The sequence below is a fragment of the Galendromus occidentalis genome, unplaced genomic scaffold, assembly GCF_000255335.2.
Source record: "Galendromus occidentalis unplaced genomic scaffold, Mocc_1.1 scf7180000077527, whole genome shotgun sequence".
NCBI lineage: Eukaryota > Metazoa > Arthropoda > Arachnida > Mesostigmata > Phytoseiidae > Galendromus > Galendromus occidentalis.
In genome coordinates, this window is record NW_003805515.1 from 1,649,714 (window position 1) to 1,670,596 (window position 20,883).

General features: G+C 51.3%; 1 protein-coding gene across 1 annotated transcript; it reads left to right on the plus strand.

Moving 5' to 3' along the window:
• Positions 1–313: 313 nt before the first annotated feature.
• On the plus strand, positions 314–20,180 carry LOC100901370 (uncharacterized). The gene is made up of 6 exons (XM_029112788.1): positions 314–420; positions 16,060–16,247; positions 17,989–18,047; positions 18,193–18,371; positions 18,518–18,786; positions 19,912–20,180. The coding sequence occupies exons 1-6, from the start codon at positions 314–316 to the stop codon at positions 20,178–20,180; spliced, it is 1,071 nt and encodes a 356-aa protein (XP_028968621.1).
• The last annotated feature ends 703 nt before the right edge of the window (positions 20,181–20,883 follow it).

Here is a 20,883-nt window from a genome sequence, read left to right on the forward strand (position 1 = left end):
CTGCGATGTTCGATTTCAATTCATCCTACTGAAGGATTGATCGGCGACGTCGTTCAGGCTACTGACGGAAAGAGCTCCTATATAAAGGAGAATCGAGAAGCTTTCCACAATTATTATGATTGTTCACATGATGTTTTCGACTTGATTGACTCTGGATGTCGAAATATTGAGGATGCGTCGGAACCAGGAGTGATTATATTGGAGTCACATGTGTTTTTATACATACTAGATGCACAGAGTGTATGGTATGAGTGGTATATATATATTCATTTAATAATTCATTTATTTACACAAACATTTCCATGTTTCAGGGATGCATGGGTTCGCTTCTCGGCCAGGGACCGCGTGTCACTTCACGGAAGCGGAGAAGATTCGACTCGTCGAAGAAGTTGAGCGGCGGAAAGCTATCGTCAGAGCCAGGTATAAGAGTCGTGTTTCTCCCTCTCCGGAGTACATAGATATACCGATTATTAAGGCGAGACCAGGTTTCCCCTGAGGGGTATCTCGCGAGAAATGGAGAATCATTGAGGTTGGTCGTGCTAGACTCACGATCGGTTGTCGGGGACAACAGTAGGAAGGCTGTCCGTCAAGAGACGTTTTTCGGATGAGGGGACTATGCAGAATCATACATATGCGAAAAGCGCAAGTCTTGGGGCGTTAGGGATTTCGAATCGAGAAATTCGCCTGGCGAAAGGTAATGGCGGTAAAGATACGCGGCTCTCGAGGAAGAAAGTGATGCCGGGATACTTCTTTGGGCTTGCCGGTCTCGCGATCCGTGGGGAACCTATGAATAGTAACTCAGCTACCGCTTCACGATCGTGATCCTTTCCTCGATTTTTGAGCTCAGGCTCCGAGAGCGATCTTCAGTAACGTCTACCGAACCGACTTCACGGTCACAGAGGCAGAGATGGGATCAAGAATCACTTCCGTTGGATATTCTCTCGCCAAAAAGCAAAGCCGGTCCACTATCCACTATCTAGCCTCATATCTCACCCTCCTTCGACGCGGCTTCAGAGAAAGTTGAAAATACGAATAGGGCGAAGGTTGCAGCGACGTTCCTGCGGACACTTGTCTAATCGAGCAGAAGGTCATCCGAATAAAATAGAAGGTCTATTCTCGTTCCGGGGCCTCGTGAGATTTACTACATTCGGTATTCACGCTGTCCGATCAAGACGTTTCTTAATCCCGCTGGAACCCACGATGCCGTTGTCACTGAAAACCCAGCTTGCGGGATGCCTGTGCACTATCGAGAGATTTCTCTCCAGCCCGGTGAGGGTAAATTTCCGGAATTGAGTGAAGATGATGAGAAGGTCCGTGGCAGTCGAACACGATCCGTGGCGTCGGAGTATCTCCGAAGCATGCACTGATTCCGATCAGAAGGTTCGGCAGAGCGGTACACTGGGGCCCATGCTCTTCCAATGCGGAGCCTTCTATGGAAAAAGTACACTGGAAGAATGGAGAAGCTCACCCCAGTTTGTCGATGCCGATGAGCCCCACGAGCTCTGAACTTAGACTCGTGAAAATCGTTCGCTAGTCGTTGGAAAGTCCTGAGGATACGAGGGTAGCATCCGGATGGTTTTGCACAATGAAATCCAAGTTGGGGGTCCTGAATGACTTCGGGTCGTACGAAGCCGCTTGGAGCAAATGGTTAGGATGCGGAGAGCCTACCGGCCTAAAAAGGAGTTCGCTCCCGCCAGGTTCTAGTCTCTCGATTCGCTACGGCATCCATTACGGGGGTTTGAGTCTCGAGTCGAGACACGCACTTCTCATAACTTTCCATGCATATCCCGGGTTCCCTCCCACACAGACTGCTCATTAGCGAGAAGCCCCCTCCGATCATGTCGCGACGTCTTTCCCGATGTTTTCTGAAGATACCACCGGCAGAGCGTTCATGGCTTTGCAACCGACTCCGTGCCTTCGATCATCTTGGAGCTAGCCTGGAAGACCACAGGAGTCTGACATTTGTGTCCTCTCGACCGTGATGTGGGTCAATTGGGCGGACTGGAGCTCGGTGTACTCTCGGATACGGCTGAGCTGAATAGGACGACAGTCGACACACATGAGGGCGCGCTTCTTCAGGACTCGTAGAATTCTGTGAAGGGTATGCCATGGGAGGGCGGAGGAAGGTCAGTGAGGAAAGAACCGACTATCAGAGCGATCGCAGTGCTCGCGTAGAAGTCGGGGGAGGCGGGGGGCTTTGAGGGACATACCGACAAGATGGCGACTGGAAACATGGACATATGGTGAGGCCACGTCCCACTCATTGGGTGTCACTCCGTGGGAGCAAGAGCCGGTGTGACGTCGTCGTCCAAAGGCATCGGGAGCCTGGCTCATTAAAAGATCCACAAGAGCTTGCGGCCACAACTGGAACTGAAGCTGTGGTGCACGTGGGAGTCGACGGCTCATTGTCTCCGATACGGCAACCAAGGAGAGACATCAAGTCCTCCAGTCGAGAGCTCTCATTCAAAGATGGAGAAAAGAACGAGCGAAGTATACATAGGTGGATCGATCTTCCGTTCGTTCGTTCGTCCACTCGCTCGATCGATTGGGAGAGCACCGGACGGACACATGGAGCCGCTGAACGCTAATGATGGCTAGTTCAAGAAAGCGGTCGACTCGATCCCTTTCAGTTGCCCATCCGTATCCTGCTTCTCAACTGCAGGACCAGCAGAAGGGTGAATTTTGTAACCTGTGGCCCTTCAGAGAATCGGGCTCTCGTGGTGATTCCACAGGCTGTTCGAAGATCCGGGACCATGGAAGCTATCAGATGACAAAACCCGATCCTTCCGAATCTGGTCTGAGCCTCCGAGTGGATTCAATTTCGCAAAGGATGAAGTGAGTGCGTCTGTGATCGTTCCCAAGTTTCCTAGGCCCTCTTCCGAGAGCTCAGCGAGAGAACTCTCCACGATAATTGAACAAGACGCTAAGCTGATGTTGAACTCTTTTCTTGACGTATGCGACATCATCGAGGAACTCGACTGAGCCTCGATGCCAAATCCTCTTCCCAATAATGAATATCCAATAGCGATTCAGCTTCCTCCGACTCCCTCCCACCGCTCTCAACTCCCGCCGGAATATCGCGAGCGACCACGACTCATCGAGTAATGTGATCACGAGATATTCCCATGTGGAATCCTTTCCAAGGTTTCGACCCGGGGATCAATATCGCGGGATTTTAAAAACCCTCATTGATTGTTTCCTGATAGGAACACCGCGTTCGCCGGTCTCGATAGCCGAGAACAGATAATGCGAGCGAAATTAGCGTGCCTACATACCTGGAGACGATGACTTCTCTTAGCTTTGCTCGGATTAAATTGGGGGAGCTTGAGTGGATGTGTCTCTCCGCGGGTGTCCATCGATCGAGTCCACACAATTAGATCGCTACGAGAGCCCTATCCCCCCACCCCGTCTCTCGATGGCGTTTCTGCCCGAGGACTCACGTTTCTTGTTCATGCAGCACTCCAGTCTCTTAGCTAGAGACAATCGATGCTCGATCGGCGTCATGAAAGACTTCGGACTTCTCATCTGCTTGTGACGCGAATGAGAAGACGAAGCGCTCAGGGATCGTCGGAGGTTTCGACTCGGAGTGAGGAGCTCGCACAATTTTGATGATCTACGTCGGCCGAGCGAGCGTGAGCTGTGCTAAAGGACCTCGTTCCAGCGTTCTGAGGATATCCGGTTAGAGGGCCCCTGTAGCCCGAACTCGATGCTGCGTAATAGAGTAGCAGCTTGCCCGAGTTCGGGTAGGCGACTAGGCAACGGACCGGATCTGACATTCTGTCTCTGGGAATTCGCAAACTCTGAAAGTCTCTTAGCGCGATGACCTGAGAGCAAGCGACAGGGGTAGATGTTTGCGTAAAACTACGAGAGCTCCTTGAACGAATAATGAACGACTACTTTGGACTCGAGTCTCAAATGAGCATCCGCTCAATGAAAGAACTCGTTGGATATCTCGAGTGCATCGCGGGAAACGAGATCTTTCACTGTTACGTCATCTTGAGTACTCCGAAACGAAGCGGCGGAGGAGCACTCGTTCCGTCACTGACCAACATCGTAAGATGACTAGACAGCTGGTCTTGGATGGAGTGTCAGGAGCGGCCAAGTCTAAAATGAATAAACACCTCGAGCACGGGGAAGTGGACGAGAGCTTCTTGAAATTGGACCGACTTAAGGGCCATCGCGGAAATCCAGCAGGTGAGAACGTCGACGTCGCTGAAGCCGCGAAGTCAATCTTCTGCCGCCAAGCTCTTGCCTCGTCTTTCCGTCCGTCTCCGAGGGAACTCCTCCCACAGAAAAACCCACACGATATGCCCCGGGTCGATGTTGATAGAGTCACCTCGTAATCGAGACTTACGACTCATTAGAGCAATTACGCAAGAGATCGCGCCGAGCCCTCGGAGCTTAAAAACCACGGACTGAGCTGCGGAGGAATCCCACCCCGCTTATTGACCGAGCAGAGCAGGAATGATGGGTGGACGGGTAAGAGAGAGAGCAGATTGAAACTACCAAGTATCTCTTCACATTTTCGGTCGTCGGGGACGGCGCGGCGTCTGCGGCGACGTCGATGATGTCTTACCGACTGGTCGGCCGCTAACACTCAGAACTTGACTTGACAGAGAGCTCACTATGTGATTGTAGGAAAAAGCTGTGTAGTGAACTGGCCTGATCGTTGGTGAAGGGACCGAAATCGCGTATTATCCCCTGCTCATCGACCGCGGACGCCTTCCCTCCGACCTTTGCAGGATCTCGACGACCACGAGGCCCTCCTGAAACCGCTCGTCATTGGTTCGCGGCGAAAACTGGCGCCGTTTCGAGTTTTTGCAGTTTCTCATGGTTCCGGGAGTCTCGAGAGTGGACCGCGCGATATCGGATAGTCCCGGATGGCTTTTCGCGCAGTATATCAAGCCTCAGAGTGCTCCTCGGGATGTGCGTTTGAATCCCCTGTACCCCCATGGCAACCCCAGCGCACCATACCTACCAGGCCACCGATAGCGTTTACAGCAGCTATAAGTAGCATAGAATGATTCTCGACAACGTGTACCTATGGGAAAATCTCTGGACAGTCTCTCAAAGGAGCTTCAATGTGTCTGTCGCTCCGGCTCTGCTTCCCTCCGGGACATCAGAAGAAAACGAGATGTACGCGAGTGTAAGACGTACGCCCCGTCTAGCCCGAATGAAGCCTAGGGAGAGAGGTTCAAGAGTCGGTTTCTTCATTTCTGTTCATCCTCCGAGTCCCGAAGCCGACGGAATTATTCTGTTAGTCAAACGCGACGTCGAGCTCCGCTGAGGTCTCTTCCGAGACACGGATACAATCCCATTTTTCTCGTTAGAAAAGCTCCCAGAAAGATAGTTTCAGCGGGGGTACATCGCTCCCGATGCTGTCTGAGGCATAAATTCACCGCTGACGGGCTGAGCTTCTGCTCTTACTGATCATGATTCTTCCGAGGCGACTCCGTGAAAATTACATCTTTCTCAAGAATATCCAACGACGGACAGGTTCAAGTGTAAAAAAAATCCCATCGTGTGTTTACCGAAGTGTCAGTTGCCATGCGCGCAGTGTACCGACCGGGCCCATGATTATGGGTCAGTATCATCTACAATCAGATGGCTTTCGATCGCACCGTCCGTCTGCGTGCGTGCGAGCGAGCCAGACAGAGCGCGAGGTATGCGAGTCTACTTCATTGGCGGGGTGTTTGAAGCCATAAAATCATCGCCGAAAGCAGTCGAACTGAGAACATACCCGAGTCGCTACAGGAGTCGACGAACCCAACGGCTAAAAGACTGTATACCTCTATCGATGGATGGATGGAGGGATGAGCAGATGGATAAATCGAAAAACCAACCGATGGCGTGAAAGGGCACGCTGATCCCGGAAAGGGAGCCGCATACAAAGCCACAACTGTAGCAAGAGACCACAATAGTGTGAATATAAAGAACTTCGCTCATACATGTTGTTTTTGCTGCTCCTGTGTAGCTCCCGACTGTCGGAAATGATCTCAAACCCAGGGTGCTAGCCCGCGGCCAGAGAGCCGTTCGCTAGATTTATCATTCAGGCGATGCTTCGAAAGTTGCTCCGACAACATTTTCAAAGCCACGGAAAACCCTGGAGGCCGACCGTAGCGAGGCCGTGGATGCTCAGAATCCTTGCAAACGGATGTCTGCGCAGCGATCGTTCCGTAGAAATGTATCACAATCGAATCTGCAGGATTATCGCAAGTCGGGCACTTAGCTCCGTAGGTCCCGGGGGAGGGATCACGGCACTCGGCGACTCCTTCAGCGCGTCCGCGCGGGACTTCGACTATCATTTTCGCGGCAAGTTTCCCATGGAGATAGGAGCGCCTGACTTGGGGCGGAAAAAAATCCGTTCTCGAATTGATAATTGATCGTTTCGCTGTCTCCAGCTAATCCAGTCAGCGGGAGCTGGGAACTTGGAGATTGTACTCAGAAGCAGCTCGTTTCGCTCAAGGTTACCGCGAGAGGATCGTAATGAATCAACGGGGCATCGCAACCCTTCTCTCGCGTATCCACCACAGATATCGATCCATCTACATTTCTTGGCATTGAGAAGTTTCTCCAGTAATTCTTCAGTATCACAGAATTGGAACATTAATGGTTCGTGAAGGACGGCAGCTCGAGGGAGAGCCCTATAAGGGTTATTCCGATTGGTTGCCGCCCGCCCGCCCGCTCGCTCAATCGATCGATGGGTCGTTCGCTCGCACCTTCCATGTCGAAGCCTGCATTTCAAAATTCGTGCCATTCGACCACGTTGCTTCCAGAAATTCCGACAATTATCGCTCCGATGCTCGAACACTTGTGAGAGAGATTTTGAAATCACAGCAAAGCGTCGAAACGTCGCATTCCACAAACCCAAGAGCTCCAAGGGTTTGTTGAGAGTCTTGCTCCGACATACTTCGTCACTCAAATAATTCTTGCATATACACGTGCTCACGAAGTATCAAAACTCGCAGACGGCTTCGTAAGCTCGTAGCAGCCATTGAATTGAGGGTTGGAATCACTCCTGAAGATCGGCTGGAAGAGATATGCGGCGCGGGAGATCATCGTAGATAGAAGCACCTGTGAGCATCGATTAGACTAGAAAATGAGGAATTCTCGATGCCTAATAACAGTGATTGAAAGAATTGCGTGAGGAAAAGAGTTTCCGAAGAGGGCCAGATCATTTTCTGGTGTTACTCGCCGAACGCAACGGTCTGCGCCACGAACTCGATGTAGGAAAACACTTGCCTCTGCTCGCACGTTTTTCTTCTAAATTTTCACCCCGACGGAACCCTCGAAGCGAACATTCTTCCGGCGGACGCCGCGCCGCATTCGGACTGGAAGCGATTGAGGGGAGGTTGGGTATTAATTTTACACCGAAATTTACGGCCCAGCTGGCCTGCTGATGTAGACCGGTAACGTTGTATATGAGCCAGTCTGCTTTAGCTGGATGCCTAGCTAGCCGGCCGCCCGGCTGCTCGACCGGCCGCTTGAACGGCCTTTTCATCGGCTGCGGCGTTCCAAGAGCAGAGTGAGAGTATGTGTGTACTGTACATGACGGCCATGCTCGTCGTCCGATATTTATTTAAAGCAAGCATGAGAAGAGAAAGAAGCCAACTTTCCAAGCAAGCAACCCAGTCGGGAATGCAACCAACGCTCTGCCACGGGTAATCGCCGATAATCACGTTACATGGTCAAGCAGGCCGAGACATAAAGTTAACGACCTGGTAGCGAAGTCGTGACTTTTCTTCGCTACGTAGGCAAGCTAGCCCTTTTGGACATGTGAGAGGAATGTCGGTCTCGAACGCTTCTCCCGTGGTCATTGATAGGTTCAATGTTCAGTTTTAGTACATGCCCACTGCACCGATTGCTCTTCGCCGTCCGTTTCGAGTCTGATGGATGTGACGAAGACTCAATGCGCGGTCTCCTAGGCGGAAGAGTCCGTCCCTTCGTACAGGAGACCTATGCAAGCTCAAGCGACACGTAGCGCGAGCAAGCTGGAAATGATCTCCCTCGAGGAGCTGTCCTCCCGGGAGAAGCTCATTCCGCACAGTTTCCTCTTTCCTGAGAGGAGGAAGTATTGAGGTACGCCACAAAACACCTAGATAAACAGGTCGTGTGGAACTGGATACGGTCAAACACAGATGATCCGAACGCTCTATTCATAAGTCGCTGAATGAAGCTTCCATCCAGAGAGAGGCGGAGTCCCGAGAGGATACGATGCTTAATTTACGAGTGAATGAACGACGAAAAAACATTGACGGCCCGGGACGTGAAGTTTGGATGGCTTGTCAACAACAGCCGGTTCCCCCAACCTGACGTTCATGGAGAAATAATAGGAGCTGGCTCGCGGAAGCGGTGCCCTGAAATCCGATCCCATATACCTCGTGATCGGGGGCCGCCGTGATCCCTGGAGTCAGCATCTAGATATTCTTGCTCCTCTTTCATCGATTCTCCTGATCTCATGCTACGTTTCCTTCGAATTCTAGAATTTTCAATGCCAATTGGGAGCTTTGTACGTCTCCGAGTCTAGACGCGAATCGTGATTCCAGACGCTGAATCGGCTTGCCATCATTCGTTTATCTTCATGGGAACGCTGGATAGAAGTATTCCGATTCGGAAAAAAACTCCAAACCGTTCAGCCTCGGAGCCATGACTGATTCCTCCGAATTCCCGCCTCCTCGGAGGGGACGGCGGAAATGGATCAGATCGGGCGTCCCATTTCCCAGATCCTTCTGTTTGTGTGGATAGCACGAAAATGGTGGCGGGGAAGAAGAAGCTCGCTAACCCCACCGTATAGATTCTCAGACAAATGGTCCTGATGATTTGTGAGTGCTTGAAAAAACTGCCCATCGCCGACGTATGTGGGCTTCGAACAGCGAGACTTCTGAGCTGGCCAACAACAACAGCAACAGCTACGAGCATCCCACCACCTTCGACCGGTCGTTGCCTATTAAAACTCGGTGTAGATCATCGGTTCTCGTTGAAACCCTTTTCTCTTCTCTTTTATAGCCATCGGCAATTTCAATAGGAGCTAATGGAGCTCCGAGAAGACACCGAACGCGTTCCACACGAACAGTATCAGGCTGCTCTTTCTCGCTCTCTCTCTTCCCCCCTCTCTTCTCAGATCGATGTATCCGTTTGTAAATGCTCGCTGGGTGGTTGACAGTTATTTTTTCGCGATTTTGGTGCTTGCGGCTCGCTTGTCAGTTCGCATGTCCCTCTGCCGACCGACTGGCTGACCCCCTTGTCTGCTCAATTCACCCGTGTGAATGGCGGCTTAGTAGTAGACCCGCTTTCAGAAACGATCGATGCTTAACATGATCGAGTCGCTGATACGGACACCGTCGACTTTCATATCAACGCCGCCGTAAATTACTCCATTTAATGATTTATCTATTAGAAGCGCATCGCTCACTGACAGGTTTAATTAGGTAGATTGAGGGAATCTGTCACCGATAATATTCCACCTCGTGGAGCCGGTGTCGGGAAACCCGTCGATCTCAAGTTCCGCTGAAGCCGCGCGTCGACTCCGTCGGGGGCCTTCCCAAAAAACTGAGAGCACAGAAACCGCTGTGAACAGAATCCCATCAAACGAATGAATCCGATGCAGCTATGGTTTCCCGGATAACTTGGAGATGCATGCCAATACTATTAATGATTATAATAATAATAATTGATTGTCGTGCAGCGGGAGATTAATCGCGAGGGATTCCTTACGCAAACCCAGGAGACAAAACTTCGGGCAAAGTCCGTGAAACACATCGAAGTCCGCGCTTGATCCCGCTATGCAATCAGTGCTCATCATATTCCAAGCGGGTCGACATCTTGTGCGATGACATTGAATTCAACCACGCATTCAAGTTGTCCGCCATCCGTGTATCGGTCGACGAAAGGAGCGGTTTTATGATACTGGTTCTGAAACAGTGTTCGGCGATGTGCGCTGCTGCAGACTGTGTCGAGAAATGCCACAAACCATTCGGGCTTTCGAGTCGTTCTTTTTCCTCCGTCGATCGTCAATATATGCGGCGAATTGTATTCGAGATAAGATTAGCGATATACGCAGGTATACGGCGGTGATCTTCCATCCACCTCGCTTAGACTTTTACGGCTGGCTAGCTGAACAGTTGGCGGAACAGAAGCCGAGCCATGCTCTGAATTCGTTCTGAAAAATTCGGGGAGTCTCCAGCTCATCAGAGCTGTCGTCCATCGGATCGATGATGATGATGATGATGAAAATTATTATTAGTCATCCTCGAGATCTGATCTGATTAGGAACAAGGGAGCTGCCACTAATAAAATCATGGATCGGTGGTATGACTTTTGTTTACTTTTTCTCGAATGCGGCTGCTATTGTATGTACTTAGCTTGCGTCAACGAAGTCGTCGTCGAAAGCCCGATGGCCATGCAAGTTCAGTCGGTCATGATCTATAAACGAGAGCTGGTTCGCCTTGACTTTGTCGATGTGGGGAATAGGTAGGCGTTTATATTTTTTTCTCGATCGACCAGTCTTTTTGTCAACGGGGACTCTGTGCAGCACGTGATTAACGGACTCCCAGAACCGAGAATATCCGTCCGCGGAAAAGCTGTGCGTGAATTCTTTCTCCGACGTCAACAACATCATATCTCATCTCCCCATGCCCGCCATGTGACAGATTCTCTGGGTGACTCTCCACAAACTCTTTATGACTCGTGCATACGGATTTGTTTCGGCTACCGCGGCGATGATGAGCTTGCGAGACAGAGCCGCCTTTGATCGCCATTAAGAACAACGCCGGCAATGTCGACCCACGTCCAATCGTTTCTGATCCCCGCCGTTCGTTTGAAGCGCTCGGACGCTCTCCCGACTGTCCTCATGCTTCTGCGATACTTGTTCTGCATGAGCGGAAACTGTTCCATTCTACCCGGTTCCGGATCCGGGATCCACCCTTATTCGTGCTTTTCCCGTTGCACGCGGAAGGGCGCCGCGACGCTCACGATTAGACTCGGGCTCTTCAGTTGAAAGCTGACTGAGGTCACTAATGCGAGTAACCCTAGGATCTGTATCAGTATCAATTTGCTGTGCTTATCGGGCCAACAAAGCAGCAGCACGCCTAATCAGTCCGTCGATCGGGGCGGGAGGTTCACAAACCCAGACAAACACGTCACAGATAGGGTCAACCTTATCTCGGTAAGGCCACTCAGTAAAGTGTGCGGGACGTACGAGGCTAGGGAAACTTGTTCTCAGGCCAGCTGACGGCTGATCACACTGGTGTTAATGGCGCAAGCGACGACGACGATGATCACGAGGAAGATGATGAAGAAGACGATCGGATCGTGATCCTGATTCGGACAAAGTTTCCCCGCCAATTGTTTGTTTATTTTGACAACGTTTCGTTGCTCGCTCCTCCGATCGATCTGACTGCGTGCCGACGGTCGAACGGAACGAACAGCCGATCGACCAGCCGACGAACAGAGCTGCGTGCCCGCCTGCCTGCGTTCTCGCGGGCCGAGGATCTAACCCGTGTTGACTGAAGAATATTTCTGTGGCTTTACAGCGCCAGTGCACCACTTCAGTCCAATCCTTCGGCCAAATGTTTGCGGTGAGAAACTCCGCGGCGGCTCGCTTGGTCAATGCGCCGCCCGTCCATTCGAACTGTCAGTCATGCAGGCAACCGGAGTGAAGAAGAAATTTTGTTACAATTTCGTTATTTTCACTGCTCATTGCTTGTTGCTCGGCGTCACGTTGTACCATCCCGCTCGTCGCTGCTCCACTGGAACATCCAGAATTCGGCTTGTGAATTTGGACGGGTGTTTGGCTGGCCACGCACTTATTCACTCGTTCGATCTTCGTCATCGGCTCTCAGTCAGTCAGTCACTCAGTCAGTCAGAAAAAATTTGCTTCGCTACAGCCGCGTAGCGAAATTTCAAGAAGGCGGCAAGGAAAATTCTGAATGGGTCAGTCGAGTGCTGCCCTGCTGCTGGAGGACGACATTCATCGGAGGAGATGCTCCAGTCCACAGGGTTGCTCGAATTTTCGAATAACGACGGCGGTGGCTCGCGGCCGGCCAAGCGTTCAAATTTGAATGCCCACGGTGTTTCTTTTCGGCCAATAACCGTCAGTCCGATGGAGCCGATCCGTGCGGGCCATGTAGACGATCCGAGCGAGGCTCGTTGGAGCAGTTGAATACTTTTACTATGCGGCATTTCTTCCTTTCTACTCGCAGGCGAGTAGAATGAGCCTACATGCGCGGAATGAGCCGAGCAAACCGCGGTATGTAGTTTCTTGAGGGATCGGCTCCCAATTGTCCAGCTCGCCTATGACGTACATGTACGTTGTTGTTGATCTCGAGAACTTTCAAGAAGAACTCGCTTGCAGTGCTGTCAAAACATTATTTATGATCGGAGAAAAATTCGGCCTAATCTTCGTTCGCTAGTCGCTTTCTATCCTGCTTTCCAGTTTCGCTTCTCTCGTTTTATTTATTTCAGTTGCTTTTTGTTTTCGATTTTAGACCTCGTTCGCGAGCTCCGTCGCGTCGCCTGCTCGATACTAGAAACGAACGATGCGTCTGTCTGAGCGGCTGTATCTTCTGGCAAGCGTTCCTTGAAGTTTTCAGTAATATTCATTTGCATATGCGGTTGTTTTTCTGCGCCCCCATCCCTACGAATAAACAACGTTTTCATTTCTGTTCGGACCATTACATCTCGATGCGAGCGATTTTTCGAAGCTTTCCTATCGCCTGCGAACAGCGACGAAACAACATGGGTAGTTTCGTCGATACTGCTCGAAGGAGCGGAAAATATGAAAATATCGGAATCAGGGAAATATCCACGATCGGAATGTCCAGACCGGGGGTTCACCGTGGTCTGTGGTCGAGCGATTTCGCAGAGAAAGAGATCACCGCGTTCTATTGTTATATCCTGAATACCTCTTCGGATTCTCGTATCTTGTATATGCCCTGCTCCATCCTGTTGATTCGTTTGGGTTTTCTGTCTGATTCCTAACGTTTCCGAAAGGAATCGGAAACGACGAACTCTGAAGGGAAGTGTCCTGATTGGGATCGTATTCGAGGATACTATTCTCCCGTCCCGTCGGATGACTGGGAACGGCTCTCACTCAGTCACTCTCGGACTGTAAGATCTGCTAATCGAGGAAAGAACGGCTCCGACGTCACAGAAGAGAACATGGTTGAGCCTCCCGGCTAGCGAATCAATTTCCTAAGCTCTCGATAGAATCATCTCAAGAGAAGCAAGAAGGAGTTTTTGTGGTGGACCCTTCAAGTGCACAACAGAGTTAGTTTGAGGCGGTATCCGTGAGAAGAAATCTGGCAGATCAGTGTCCCGAGGGGAAAGGCTGCCGCGGCGGCACAGAAAGGATTGTAGCGATGGCTTCTGGCCTGACTGCGTATCGACTCGCCAAAGAAAGCACCGAACAGTTCTCAGAGCGATGCAATTGTCGACATGCCGGCTCATGATCACGATTACGACGAGCGTCGATTACAACGCTGCGTCTTCCTAGACATGATTTAGGATATATTATGATTATTGTTATAGACGACAACAACGACAACAACTACGGCGACGACGACGACCGCAGTGACGGTGAGTGTAGAGCGGCCACCACGTGCTGGAGCCGCTTCTGGCATGGATAACAGTCGTGCTAGAGAATTCCAACTATCGCCTGCTTGGCTCGCTGTCCGTACAGCGCTGGCATCGGCGGCCCGGGATGAGTTCGGAAATGTTTCATGAACAACAAACTGTTTACTCGCATGCTCGATCGTTCGTTGGCTCGCTCGATCGCTCGCTAGCCCACGGCTTCGGCTTAATAGCGACTCCGGTCTTCATCACTAGGCTCCTTAGTCAGCATGTTCTGAAAAGCGCATTCCGAGCAGAATATTCTGCTCCTCTTGCGTCGTATCTACCCTGTATTGGACAGCTGCTCTCACCGCTCCATTTGTTCCCATAGAGCGTTTGCGTCGATGAAATGTTTGATTGTCGAAATGATTTCGGAACAATGAACAATGGTCATAATGGGACTGATTGACGAAGTTTGCGCTTTATTTTTTCTTCAACTTGTCTCGCCTCTTGGGGGGCCGGTCGACTCTCGAGGGAAGAACTCCCCGAACTGTGATGAGGTCTGGGGTCTTTTGATTTTCGGTGAATGGCCACAATTTTCGTGTTTCTATTCGGTCCCCTCATTTTTTTCCTTGCTGAGTCGTCAGATTCACAAATCGATGTTTATCGACTGTCGGCATCCGACGCGGCGGCCCGCAATGATTTCCGAACGTTGAAAGTAGTGTCCGGCGGGCTCGCTCGTGGACTCGCAACTTGATCAGCAACTTCCTACCAAGGGGAAGAAGTTCATGAAAATCTAGACCGGTATGTTTATGCGACTGTGTTTGTTTTTTGCGTTTTTATTTTTGTGAACACACAGTGGAAGATGCGCCGTTGCCGCCGCTGCTGCTGCTGCTGCTTCGATTGCTGCAGTCTGAGTGGCTGACGGCCTGTGGTTCACTTGTCCGCTGGCTGGCTGGCTGGCTCGACAGGCAGGCGTAATTTTAAGCACAATGCCTCCTGCCGCTCCTGGTCGGTCGTGATTGACGTGGGCTCCTTCAGTCAGAATGATAACTTGTACTTATTCCCAGTCGACTCCGTCGTTGCCTTTCCAGTGGACGCCGCTGCGGCCGCTGCCGTTGTCGTCGTTGTTGCTGTATGATTAGGGGTCTATCCCCGTCCGACTGGTCGACTGTGAACGTCTGTCCGTCGCTCGCGGACGGACTGACTGAAGCGAGCAGCCTGCTGCTGTCACTCGGCTCGGCTTTTCTATTCTTCAATAGAAAAAGATACGATGTATCTGTTCTTGAAGTTCTTCGCGACGTCGTGCACCGCCTGAAGAAAGCGAAGATCAGGTCTATCGCGAGAATTATTATCAAGACAACATCACGTTGTGTGAATCGGCGTCAAATGGGACAGCATGCGCGGGCAGGCTTTTCGGATCGTCCTGCGGAAACCACCACTCAGCGCTTCAGATTCGAAACAGTGGAAGCGAGATCGACTGCATTGATTCCGAGAAGATGCAGAATCGTCTCGCGGACTCACACATTCAACTCGGCACACGATTTTGCGACGATACAGAAACAGAATCGCGCTGTGCAGTATCGTCGCGCATACGCCATCATCAGTGAAATGTCTGCGAACGCGGAGCGCGTCTTCCTTATTTTCGCCGGTGAGCACAGCGATCGATCTTCGGAAAAATAAAGACCTGAGAAAGGTCAACGCAATCCGATGAGCATTCCAGCTCGAGATCCGAGGATCCTTCCTTGAGAAAATTCTTCCTTTCGAATTCGTTTTCTGAGCGACGAGATACGAGCAAACCGAGCCTCCGGGAGCACTCATGTCTAGTTCAGCTGTCTCTCGTTTTAAGCGAGAGACGACCGGAACGCCATAGGACGGCACACTCGCGCGGCGCTCCGTCGGAGGTGTGATCGGGTCGATTTGCATTCGTCAGAAAAAAACACGACGAGAATAGCTCCTGCTGAATAGATCCAATCCAATAATCAATGAAGATGGAGTCGAGACTGCTCTGCCCTAACCTCTTCAGAGAGGGGAGAATTCCACTCCAATCCTCAGAAGCGGAAAGGGCGGGTACTTTGTGGCGGGGCATATGTATTGTAGATCTTATGCTCCTCATCTCCTGTCTCGCGCAAGTGGAGAACCGAGAGTCGTGCTCGTTCCGGGGGCTCTTGATCTTCTGAGGCGCTCTCCCTCAAAGCGCATAGGGTAGCGTACCGAGGGAGAATTTATCATTTTCGCTTCAGTAGTCAGGGCTTGCGACCCACTGTTTATTGGAGTCATGCGCGGGGCGAGATAAAGCAGACAGACACTTCATGCACCGTTTCTCTCCGTGGACTTCCGTGATATCAATGGGAAAGTCAATTACAACGGAGAAGTCACAAAATGATGGCGAGATGAAACAAAGTGAACACGCTCTAACCTCTCGTGCCGCGGTCGGGTTTCGGAGGAATCGGAATCGTTTCCGGCGGAGCCCAAACTTCGAAATCTTGAGACTGTTTTCTCGTTCCGCAGATTCAATCGCGATGTGACGTCGGAGGACAAACGTCGAGCTTGGAAAGAGATCACGGACTCGGTGAATTCCGTGAGCCCACCGGGGTCCGCAGGCCACACCCAAACCGAATGCAAGAAAAAATGGGACAACATGATGGTCTACTCAAAGAAGCTTTATTGGCAATTTAAACAGAAGTGCCATCTCGCAGGTAGGTGGAGTTATACACGAATTTAATTTTTCTCGCTCCGTGCCTCGGCTTTGCCTTCCGCGCGCCGCTTGCCTGGCCCGCGGATAGTCATTGACCAATCAAGCGGGCGGGCGAGCGAGCGGGCGGCTTGACGGGCGGTTAGCCAAGCAACGGCACTGTCCGATTCATTCTTTTTCATTGTATCTTCCTCTCGAATTTTTCACTCTCTTGAAACCTCCCTCTTCTTCTCCCTCCTCTGGCGATTCTCTACTCTATGCGGCAGAAGTGGCGGTTGGCAGAAGAAGAGAAAGAAGACTGCACAAAGATTACATCCATCTCACTTTTCTTTTCTTGGTCGCCGTTGCTTGTTCTCCAACTTCTTTTGTTAAACGGCCAATGTCCGCTGCTCGATGCGGGGAATACCGAGTTGATATTTTTAACCTTTCGGTGCCCTCTTATACTCATTTGGCGGAGCGTCTATCGGACACGTAAGCGGCGGCAGCGTCACAACCGCCACGACCAGCATCGCCACCATCGCGATTATCTGTGCGCGGCTCGAATCGTGTATGAAACCACCTTGCGCGGATTGCTTTTCTAACATGGATAAATGCATAAATGCCAGCCAGAACCCTTCTCATCGACGCGGTCGTTGAATAGATCGTATCTCTCCAATTTTGTACAAACTCATTATTTTCCAAGGCTTCCGATTCTTTAGAAGATGACGCGTTCCCCCTGCCGTCTCTGTCTGAAATTCCCCCTCCCCCCTCTAATAGGGGGAGGGTCCTTCGACAATCCAGAGGATCCTTAGGACAGTAGGTCCGGAACCTCGCGACGAAATTGGTTAGTGACGAATCATTCACGGCCGAGGCATTGCTCGAGCAAAAGCGAGGGCTGGCTAATCCTACAACAGCGCTCCGTTCACAGCCACCAGAAGCCTCTCATGCCGAGAACTTCGTCCCGCCATTCGCGAGAGATCACGCCGGCCTATGATCCAGTTCCCACGCTCTTGCACTCTTCTCTCGTTATCTCTGTGTTCGATCATTTTATTCCCGTCCCCATCTCTTCCAAAGAGCTTCTAGGCCCAATGTATTCGGGAAAACTCCATTACTACCCGGAGATGGAGGTGATCTCAACTCCAGCAAATGTCATGATCTGCTGAGACCCGATATCCAGCAGTGGTATACAATTCGATCGAGCCTGCTCGAGCGTTTTTGAAAAAGACTCAACTTTTGAAATACATTGCTCGGAGCGCAGTGTCCTCGATTCGGACTTCGTCAAGATGTCTCATGCATCTGTTGTCGTAAACAGAACTATCGTTCTTGAGTTAGCCTACACGGGAGCCTGTGTGAAGACGGGAGCCTCTACTGAGAACTGATGACTGGGAGTGTTACAACTTGAGCAGTATCGTGCTGAACTTCAGGGGAGATTGTCTACATAAATCGAGATATTGACGCTTCAATCAGGCCGCTATTGCTAGACCGGGAATATAAAGAGCATAGCATGAAGTCTCAGAATCGATTGATTCTCCATGGATCACTGTCGCCAAAATCTTCAGGCACGCTGTACAGGCATCAGTCCGGACCCATCAAGGAATAGGGCGAGGCAGTGTCGGAGATACTGACTGGGAAAGAGAAACTCCCCGCCTTAGTATTCCTCGGGTTTTTCCCCGACCGTGGGAAATCCTAATTGTCCCTAAGATTCAACAGGTTTGGAGCGCACTCGACAAAGCCTCATTTTCGAATTCAGGCTTTCCTCCTTCCAGAATTGAAGAAATGCAGGCCGCCCAGACGTCTATCGGATGTCGTTTTGCGAGTGATCCAGGTTTGTATGTCACCTCCGGAAGCTTTAGATCACCACTACGAGCACGAATAGATTCGGGTGATCCTTCCCGAAACCCCGAATCCCAAGCCTCCGTCGGGGGTAATTCTTGCTTCGAAAATTTAAATTTCCTGTCGAATGGTTTCAGGTTATTGGGGAGGAAGCGGTCGAAGAAAGCATGCGAAACCTCACCGAGCAAGCGTACGGAAACCTCCAACATACACTTCACCCTCAGAGCGCGTTCCCCGTTCGGCCCGACCAGATGACCCTGAAACCTCAACTCCCGTGGTTGGAACCGGTCCCTACGCAGCTGAACGCAGCCGATGCGTAAGTTTCAAATTTATGCTCCGGCTCCGAGTAATTCCCCGACCTCTGAATATACTCAGAATCTGGGGTACCCTTAAACTGGTCCTTGAGCTATGGGAGGGAAATATGAAACTCATCTCGAGTCCCTAACAATTCACGTTCCGCAGTCACAAGAACATGCTGCTAAATTTCGCGGCGGCCATGGCTTCGTACTCAGCACTCGGTCAACAGACGCCAGATGTGGCCGATCACAGCTCCACTGTGGACGAGCATGAATCGTCTGACGAGCACCAACTGACAAACCCTTCACCAGCCGACCTCCGACCGCACATACATTCGCCTACGTCCAGTGGGGGAGGTCAGCTCGCGTCGTCATCTTCCTCCGATGAGAGAATGGAATCACAGGGCACGAAACGCAAAGCGTGCGATGTGGGAGGTTCGTATACTTTTCTGTCAGCTTCAATTCAATGTGCGTAATTCTCGCCGTATCTCTCTGCAGCCGAGGAACGAAGTCTCATCCCACGAATATACGCGCTCTCGATCCTTAGCGTGGAGCCAATACGGCGCGAGTATTTCGCACGTCTGGCGTGACTATGGGAACTCGCTGCAAATCACGCGCAAACATCACGCGAGCTCTGGCTTGCTCTAAACCTTCGGGGACGTAACGTCGGGCTGACACTGACTTCGCTCGATTCTATCGCGGACTCCGTGTCGGCACGCTTGAATCATAGCCGCATCTCGATAGACGGAGGGACTGCTCGGCACGGCCCGGTCACGCGTGCCGCTCGAGCGAGCCGCTGGTCATGGTTTTAATGGTCAACAGAGAATACTCTGGATAGTGTTGTGCGTGTAATGAGCTCCCATAAACGGAGTTCATTGTTGCGTAAGATCGACGGCGGCGATTTCCCGTGCCGTTGTTCCTATCTGCAGGCGAGCATTGCCAGGGAGATCGCTCCATTATTACCATCCGATGCCTCCTTCCTCCAATTGATACCGGCAAGCAGGGAGCAGTTGTAATGCGCACGCCGCGCCCGTACCGTGAGTCCTGGTCCTCGACTCGGACGCGGTACGATAGAGTAATGCGAAAATGACGACCCCAGAGGCAGCAACAAAAATGCATTGTTCGACGATTCGAGCCCCCCGAGTCGATTAGGATTAGCGATCCCTCTGACTTTTCGATGAGGGCCTCGCTCGTGATTCCACTTGACCTCGATCGGAGAGGGCCGTTGTTCCCTCCTGTTGCCGTCGCAACGAACTTCTTCCCGATCTTCTCGACTCCGGTTGGAATCTCCGCAGATAAGGGGACCGAGAGGCGAATCAAATTGTTCGGCAGGCTCTGTTGAACCCTCCGAAGATTTGATCCTCTTCTCGGGACGCACGTCAAAAGTTTGTTCAGCAGCTCGAGCGTTTCCGTTGGACTGGAGAGAGTGCTGGCTCCCTCGGAGGAAATCTCGGAGAACCCTGTGGGATATGGCGCATCTTACACTGCTCTCCCTCCGGCATTCCCGCGAGAAATAAGTCGCCGTCTTCGGTCGATAATGAAGCCTTTGTACTTTTCCAGCCGACGAGGACGAGGACGACACCGTGGACGAGTTCCGGGAGGAGAACAGACCCACGAAACGCGCGAATCTCAAGTCCGAGGCGACTTTGGAATTCGTCAAAGCTCTCCAAGCTATTCAAAAAGTAGCCGCGCAGCTTCATGAGGCTCAGCAATTCCAGCAGCGTCTCATGGTTCTCAAATTGCAGTACCTGCAGGAGCAACGGAACCATCTCGTTCAGATTGCGACGAAGACGCCGACGACGACGACATCGACTGGACCTCAGAGTTGATCGAGAACGATTCCAGATGCATGACGTAATACTCAAACGTAACTCACACAGAGCAGGAGCCATGTTGAATTAGTAGGGATATCCAACGCAGACCCATGTGGAACCTCACCCTCATTTGAGCTGTTTGTTGGTCTATGTGCGCCGCAAGGCAGCGCGTGTTTGTTGTCAATGAATGTCTATTCATTATTTCCTCGGTCCCCGCCCTCCTCCTGTTCGATTTAGCCCTCCGAGTTCGAACGTGACTTTCGCATGAATTCGGGTGGGCGCATTTCCCCTACTGTGAGCATGATGTTGTGATCGCACGTAAGTTCGGAAAGAACGCGTGGGCGACTCTGTTCTCGCATCCGATCTATCATGGCGAGGGCGTGACCCCGTTTGACTGAGTGGGCGCCTGATTGTGCGAGTGTACAAAAATTTCTTTGTGATAATTGGTACCACCGAAGCGACAGAAGCCGGAATCCTACATAGCTCGGAATAAAGTTCGACTCGACCGAACGAGAAACACTGCACAGATCAGAAAGACTCGAGTGACATCCGAGACTGAATACGACGAGGTCATCTGTCGCTCCGGAAAGACGATATGCCGATACTCTGTGCAGGCAGCCTTCAGAATCTCGTCGCTTTTCCTCAGTTCCACGTTGGGTCTCTTTTTCTCAAACCAAGACAGATTTGGTCATCGATGACAGACGTTTCAGTCTGAAGA

Coding starts and splice junctions, on each gene's coding strand:
- LOC100901370 (XM_029112788.1), top strand. CDS start 314: ATGCATGGGTTCGCTTCTCGGCCAGGGACCGCGTGTCACTTCACGGAA. Junction 18,372..18,517: donor CAGCTGAACGCAGCCGATGC/GTAAGTTTCAAA, acceptor CACGTTCCGCAG/TCACAAGAACATGCTGCTAA. Junction 18,787..19,911: donor CAAAGCGTGCGATGTGGGAG/GTTCGTATACTT, acceptor GTACTTTTCCAG/CCGACGAGGACGAGGACGAC.